This window comes from Alnus glutinosa, chromosome 7 (assembly GCF_958979055.1).
Source record: "Alnus glutinosa chromosome 7, dhAlnGlut1.1, whole genome shotgun sequence".
NCBI classification, from domain to species: Eukaryota; Viridiplantae; Streptophyta; class Magnoliopsida; order Fagales; family Betulaceae; genus Alnus; species Alnus glutinosa.
The window spans coordinates 22,445,594-22,453,519 of record NC_084892.1 but is presented as its reverse complement, the minus strand read 5'-3'; the positions used below and the strand labels follow the sequence as shown (position 1 = coordinate 22,453,519).

At 40.7% G+C, this 7,926-nt stretch overlaps 1 protein-coding gene across 1 annotated transcript; it reads right to left on the bottom strand.

Moving 5' to 3' along the window:
* Window positions 1–2,151: 2,151 nt before the first annotated feature.
* LOC133873325 (uncharacterized) lies at window positions 2,152–6,021 on the bottom strand. Its single transcript, XM_062311045.1, has 7 exons — window positions 5,165–6,021; window positions 5,052–5,067; window positions 4,557–4,872; window positions 4,111–4,330; window positions 3,894–4,063; window positions 3,248–3,741; window positions 2,152–3,117 (listed from the first exon to the last, which is right to left on the bottom strand). Exons 1-7 carry the CDS (start codon window positions 6,019–6,021, stop codon window positions 2,152–2,154), a joined length of 3,039 nt encoding a protein of 1,012 aa, XP_062167029.1.
* Window positions 6,022–7,926: the final 1,905 nt, after the last annotated feature.

Below are 7,926 nucleotides of genomic sequence, written 5' to 3'. Positions count from 1 at the left end.
AAGAAGGTATAAGAATTTCTTGTTGACAAAATCAGCTCACCCTCTTCGACTTTTTCGGCACGTCAATGGATTCTTTGAGCTAAAGCATGTTTAAGAGCTTCTAATTATTTTCCCTTTCCTTTTGGTTTTCATTTTTTTTTTTTTTTTTTTTTTTTTTTTTTTTTTTTTTTTTTTTGAAGAATTGACACCCTGCACACATTTATGCAATTTTGTATCATTGTCTATACGTTCTCTAACCACCTGCACTTTCACAAAAATTATAAGTGAGATTTTTCGATTTTCACGTCAGAATAACTTCAATATATAAAAATAATAATATTTTGTTATGCTATAATAATTACATTCTAAAATAATACATTATGTGTCCCATGCAGTACTTAATAAATAAATAATTACTATTTTTCTCTAAATAATAATTACACGCTAAAAGTCTCGTTCTTAAGCTGCTTCATTTATTCCTGCAAAACTCGCAAGTAATTGTGGTTAACACCACAATCTCATGTTGTGGTCGAGTAAGTCAATGGTCCTCAACCACATAGTGACACATTGATTTATTTAACAATATACAATGCATCCAAATGATGACAGTTATATCCACAAACACATAATTATATCCACATACAACCAATGCTTGTTCCCCTACTTTAACTCTTTACTACTCAAAGCCATGTCTATACTTATCACATTATTAGCGTCATATGTTACCACTAATATTGAATCATACGGTTCATACCTCTTCCACTAGAACTTTACTTCCCGTACTGGAGCCTTAACTCCTTTACTGGTACCATACTTTGAGTGCCAGAGCCATAACTCTTATACCTCTTTTACTGGAACCATAATTTCCATACTAGAGCCTTAACTCCCTTTCTGAAACCATACTTTTAATGCTAGAGTTATAACTCTTCACACTTATCTTAGCTCACTAATATTCCTTCAACCTTTGGTTTATCTGTCGGTCTTATCAGTGTATTGATGCTTTGGTACCTAAACTTTCGGTTTATCCATCGATCTAACCAACCTCTTGACGCCTTGGTGTATATATATAAACCTCAGTCCATCCGTTGGTCTACTCAATCCACTGACGCCTTGGTACCTAAACCTCCAATCTTTTTAACAGACTTATAACAGTATCACAATATATATAATCATGCAAACAGCATCATATACGTAATTTCAACCAAAACATGTTGAACTTATTAAATGTCAAACATCATGTATACAATTAAATAAAAAAGCAATCACTACATTTCTAAAGACTAAACCACACGTTTCATCCTCAGTGAATAAGAAATACCCACTGTTATTATTCTTGCTTCTGGGAAGTGTTCACTGCAAAATATATATATACATATATACAAACAATAGTGATTTAGCATAATTCACTAAAAATACATTTTAACCATATTCTAATTTCTTACCTTTAAACCTTCATATAATTTCCTATTAAATATTATCTCCACAAATACAATTTGTCCAATTACATTTTATTACTAATCTTTTATATGGACTTTATTACGGCATTTTTTAAGGTCTTTATATAATTATTTATCCTAATAGATCTCATAATTGTCTATTTATAAAAATAGATATAATAGTTAAAACTCACTATTCTTACAATAAAGTCTTGCAACCCAAAATAATAGAACCTTTTATTAAATAATATTAAGGCATGCACCGTTTCAGTTAAAATAATTAAAACAGTGAGATACCAAAATATGTTTAAGTCAACATATGACTTATTTTATATCAAATAAATTTAATAACTTCATTAATATAATTAACGGGTTTTATACTTTAAAAACATGTGGATTAGAATAAGTACATAATTAATCCCAATGTTATCCTTTTATAAACTTGAGCAAAATAACGATATTATTATTATTAATGCCTAAAAAAAACAATTGGGTGGCGTAACGGTTTTTTTTTAAAGGAAGAATACAACTTCATTGAATCAAAAGTGGCAAGCACAATAGATTGGATACATGGAGGACACTCTCCCATTCAAATGATATCTAGACCCTGATTCACCGCCATTTTGGCCATCGAATGAGCAGCCATATTAGCTAGTCTATTGACGTGATTGATCTTCAAAGGAATAACTCTTTGGAATAAAACTTTGATATCTTCTATCATGTGACCATAAGGACTCTAACACTGCCCCCTCTTGCGTAAAGCCATCACTATGGACTGTGCATCCCCTTCAAAAAGTACCCGCTGCCACCCTTGAGAATCATAGAATCTAACTGCTTCCCACACCGCCAAAGCTTCCGCAGTTGCAGGATCCGTCCGAGATGGAATACACATAGCCATAGCTGCCACCACCACTCCAACCCCTAACCGTTTCGTTGCTATATAGAGAGCTGCATCCCAATTCACTTTCAACATCCCCACTGGTGGCCGAACCCATCCTGGAGTGGAAGGAGCAGAGGTCATCAAAACTCCGAAACATTCTCCCTGAGATTCATCCTCCAAATCCGCCATCACCCCTTTTACTTTTTGAATCACCTTGCCCGGGGTCTCCAAGCCGCTACCAAAGACATAGGAGTTCCTTCGGAGCCAAATGAATCTCATAGTTATTAGCACCTCTCCAAAATACTGCTCCTCCAGTTTATCTTTTAATTCTCTGATGAAGCCTAAACTATCCTCGGCCTCTAGGGACAGCTTCTGTACCTTTCGGGAGCTCTCCTGCCAAACAGCTACCGCTGAGGGGCACGACCACAGGACATGGAGGGGGGTTTCCGGATTGGTCAAACAGAACGGACAATGAGGATCCGTCACTACCCCTCTCCGGTGTAGGTTTACCTTTATTGGAAGGATAGCGTTGCACACTTTCCGCACAAAATTTTTCACCACCGGAGGTATCGAAAAACTCCAAATGTACTTCCAAAACCATTGGATACCCTGATGATGAGAACTCTCTCCTTTGTCCTGCCGTGTCCTTTCTACCTCTAGGAAGTAGGCACTGCGCATAGAGAAATGGCCGTGCTTTGTACCCCTCCAAATCAGACGGTCCTCTTGTAGCAAAGGATTAGGCACAAGATTGCTGATTCTTTCTCCCTCTACTGGATCAAAATTCTCCAAGCACATTGTTCTTCCACCATCACGTTTGCTGATCTAGAAGAGAGCAAACTCGATCGTCATTATTTAAGCCATTAGGGAGAGAATGGACCAGAAAATCAGGGGAATTTAGAATCCATTTATCCCACCAAATTCTGGTTTTTTCACCATTACCTATCCTCCAAACCAGGCCGTTTTCAAGTGTCGGACGGGCCTTCAGGATACTGCGCCAGGCAAAAGATGGATTGTGACCCAATGCAGCTAGCTGGAAAGTCTTCCCCGAATAATACTTGTCTCTTAAAATTGTTCCCAGCAAGGAATTTGGGTCTTGAATGAGCCTCCAACCTTGTTTAGCAAGGAGTGCAAGATTAAATACTTCCATATCTCTGTAGCCAAGTCCCCCATTAGATTTTGAGTTTCCCAGTCTTGACCAGCTCATCCAGTTAAGACCTTTAGACGACTCCTTATTGCCCCACATAAACCGGTTCATCACAACTTCAAGCTTGTTGCACAGGGACTTTGGGAGCATGAACACACTCATATTGTAGGTAGGTATAGCTTGGATTACCGATTTTAAAAGCACCTCCTTCCCGGCTTGAAAGAGAAATCTCTCTTTCCACCCGTCAAGCCTCTTCCTTACTCGGTGCAGAATTCCCTTGAAAGTCCTTCTCTTTGACCAGCCTACCATTGCAGATAACCCCAAATACTTTTTGAAGGAATTAGATGCTGGGATGCCACTAGAGGAGTTGATAAGTTCTCTAAACTCATGCTTGGTGTTTCGGCTATAAAAGATGGATGTTTTGGAGCTCTTTAGCTTCTATCCCGAGGCTAACTTGTACTGCTATAGAAGCTGAAGAATATTCCCCCATTTGCTGAAAGTAGCTTGACAGAACAAAAGGCTATTGTCAGCGAAGAATAAGTGGCTGAGTTGATAGCCTCTATGAGATATTGGCACCCCATAAATTCTCCCATCCAGGCTCGCTTTGGTCGAGAGTACTTAGACCTTTATCACACAACAAGAACAGGTAGGGGGATAGGGGATCCCCCTACCTTAATCCCCTAGTAAGGGATATCATAGCTTGAGGAACACCATTAAGTAGAACTTGAAAAGAAACAGTGCCAACACATTGCATAATAATTCTGATCCACTGGTCAGCAAACCCCAAACTTCTCATCATGGCTTCTAAGAAAGCCCATTCCATCCAGTCGTAAATATACCCCTTCCTACCCTTCATTCTGGTACTCATAGTGTGCAAAGCCTTATAAGCGACTAAGATGTTGTCCGTAATGAGTCACCCCAGTACAAATGCGCTTTGTTGTTTGGAGATTATCTCTCCTAAGACTTGCTTTAATCTGTTAGCCAAAAATTTTGCAATGATCTTGTACAAGACGTTACACAAGCTAATGGGCCGAAAATCAGATACACTAGAGACATTCTGTGATTTAGGAATCAAGGCTATATAAGTAAGGTTAAGAGCAGGATCAAAATTAATTACTCGAATTTAGAAAGTTCAGAACTGCCTCCCGAATGCCATCCCCCACTATTGACCAGTGCTTTTGGAAGAAGCAGACTCCAAACCCGTCTGGCCCTGGCGCCTTCAATGGGTGCATTTGAGAGAGTGCAATGTCGACCTCCTCAATCGTAAAGCTTTTAGTCAGCAGTTCATTCACCTCAGGTGTAAACCTGGGTGAGACCAACTCCACCAGATTCTCAACCCCCCTGGTGCCCTCAGTTGAGTAAAGTCCCTGGAAAAAGCGAGTGAAGGCAGCCCCCACCTCACCCGAAGACGACCATTTATTCCCTTCTTCATCCTGAATCTCAAAAATGAAGTTATTACGTTGTCTCTGATTTGCCTATGCGTGATAGAACTTGGTGTTTCTATTCCCCTTTTGTAACCAATGTCTTTTCGCTCTCTATTTCCAGCGTATATCTTCCATCTCCAAGAGCTGGTCGATCTCACACTGAACACTCCGAATACTTGCTTGATTACTTGTACATTTAGCCCTCTGAAGTAGATCAAGACATCTAGTAAGTATCCGTAATTTCCTGGCCACATTAAACGAACTTCTGGTTACTCCAAGTCTCCAAGAGGACAACGCTGACCTGCACTCCTTAAGTTTCCTTTGAGCTTCCACCAGAGTAGGACCACCCATCATACCCCTTTCCCAAACTGATTGGATTAATGGCATGCACTCACTATCCTCATTCCAGCTAGCCTCAAATTTGAAAGAGTGATGCCGTCTCTGGAACTCTGTTTGGGGAAGCATTTGAATCCACAGTGGTTTATGGTCTGAACACCGAGCTGTCAATACATGCACTTCGACAGAAGGAAATTTTTCACACCATCCAACCGTGGCTAAAGTACGATCCAGTCTTTCTTTGACAAATTCCTCAGTTCCCCTCTTATTACTCCATGTGAATTTCAACCCCCTGAACTCGAGATCACTCAATTGACACTCCAAGAGGGTGTTTCGGAATTGTTCCATTTGCCCTGTACTACGAAGGAGGCCTCCGGATTTTTCTGTAGCATCCACAATTTCGTTGAAGTCGCCCACGCGAAGCCAGTCTCCGGGCGAATAGGAACTGAGGTGAGAGAGTAACTTCCATGACATCTCCCGTAATCCCCTATTCGGGTCTCCATAAAATCCAATAAATTTCCACTGATAATCTGAACCAACTAGGGACACACCCACACTGATATGCCTTACTGAGTAATTCATAATATCCACCAGTACAGAGTGGTTCCACAACAAAGCCAAATCTCCATTTTTGCCCATCGGTTCAACAGTGAGCAAACCTGTAAATCCCAAAGAACCGCAAATTTTTTGTAACCTAGCATTCCTCATTTTGGTCTCCATGAGAAAAACTAGTGCGGGCTTCTTCTCCTTCACCAACAGGCGAAGTTCCCGAACTGTTCGAGGGTGCCCAGTCCCTCGACAGTTCCAGCTCAGGCAACTCATTGGCTCTGGCGGGGCTGTTCAACGGCCTCCTTTTTTGGCTCCGGTCCATCTCGATCTCCTCCGCCGGCCTGAAAGTAATCAAAATCCATTGGAGTTGAGGGCCTTGAACGGCCCCTATGGTTTTCGGACAACCCTGAAACTCGGGATAAATCTTCGGCACGCAACCAGGACCCCCACGCGAATGTATTCTCAGAATGGCTAGATTTCTGGTGGACTTTTTCTGAGCATCCGTTAGGACCGTGAAGGATGAACCCACACCGGTAACAAAAGTTCGGTAGCTTCTCGCAGCGAAAAGAAACCCAGCTTGATTGCTCGGTAAGGAGAAGCTCCCGTCCACGGTCAAGGGATTTATACAGGTCGATCGCCACCCTTATTCGCAAGAATTTTCCCCATCCCACGTCATCCTCTGCCACTGCCACTGCCACTTCCTCCACCTCTCCCAATGAGCCACCTATTTTCCGTCCCACACCACTGTTCATACAGCCCAAATGCATATCGTGGATCTGGATCCAAATAGGGGTATGAGTGAACACCATTTTCGATGAGGGAGACTTCGCGTCAAACTCCTTTAGAACCAAAAGAGTCCGATCAAACGTCCAAGGGCATCCATCAAGAACCCGCTTTCTATCCTCTTCGTCATAAAACTCAAAATGCCATAGGTTTTCTTGAATCTACTTGAAAAAGATTCTACCTACTGTACACCAAATACAATTTAGGATGGATTTGAAAACCTCCTTGCTGAGTTTTTTGACCGCACCAAGTCTTCCTACCAGACCCTTTGATCCTTTTACCCTCAGCTCCTCCGTTTCTTCGTCACCAACAGATATTCCCCTTTTTTCACCATCAGTCAGGGGAAATCTTTGGTGTGCCCCTTTAAACTCTCCAGCCATCGTTTCGCTGCTGCACGGGAGACAAATGATCGCGAAGAGACATGAAAACTCCTACACCAACGAACGAGAGGAGACAATAAAACCTAGCATCTCAGAGTTTCGCTAGAGAGCAGGACCGTAAAAAAGTGGACTCTTGTTCAGCAGGGAGTTTAAAATCACAAAATATTAAAATAAAGCTAACAACTTAGAAATTACATCAAATAAATTAAAGCCTTAATTAAAAATTTACCAAATATCTCAAAATAGTATTTGAGAAATTAAAAGGTCTTTTTTTTTTTTTTTTCCTGTACGTCTACCCTTATTCTTTTTGTTATTTCTTTTTGCTTTTTCATTTCTTATTCACTACACCCACTGAGAGAGTTTTTTTTTTTTTTTTTTTTTTTTTTTTCATTTATACCCCTTTTCTAGAGTCTTCTTTTTGGCTCATTAACTCAATAATCATAGAAACCCACACACAAAAAGATAAGAGAAGAACAAAGAAAGGGAGGGAGTGGCTTACGATGGGGAGGATTCTTAAGAGTTCTTTGCTGTAAATCTTTCTACAAGATTCTACTCTTTCTTTTTCCTTTGTAAAACCGAGAGAGGGGCTGAGTTTAGAGAGTTGTAAAGCTCTCTGTTGCTATTTCTGAGTTACTGGCCGAAAGGGACGAGAGCAGAGAGGAAGGAACTTCTACTTGCTGCTGGAAATTAATAGACAGAAACAGAGAGAGCGAGAAGAAGCTTACTACAAGAGAAACCCAGAGAGAGAAGAGGGCGACTTGTGCGTGAAATAAGGGGTGGGCTGCCTTCTATTTATACAAAAACGGGAGGTTGAGATCAATTGGCAAAGATTGATCAAAGGTTGAGAGAGGTTCGTCAAGAGAACGCTTATGGACGGCGGAGCAAGGGGCGTGAATGGCGATAAGTTACAAGAAGCATAATATCTTCTATTGGCTATTTTCTTTGTGATTAAACCAACACTAGGCTGTGGGTATTCTTCACGTGGGCTAGGTTCAAATATGTGTACATTAATTAT

Excerpts from the sequence above, each read along its gene's own strand:
- LOC133873325 (XM_062311045.1), bottom strand. The coding sequence starts at position 6,021 with ATGAGTTGCCTGAGCTGGAACTGTCGAGGGACTGGGCACCCTCGAACA. Across the intron at positions 4,331-4,556 it reads TCTGAACTTTCTAAATTCGA|TCGCTTATAAGGCTTTGCAC; the intron begins GTAATTAATTTT and ends ACAACATCTTAG. Across the intron at positions 3,742-3,893 it reads CAGCTTCTATAGCAGTACAA|GCTGGTCAAAGAGAAGGACT; the intron begins GTTAGCCTCGGG and ends CTGCAATGGTAG.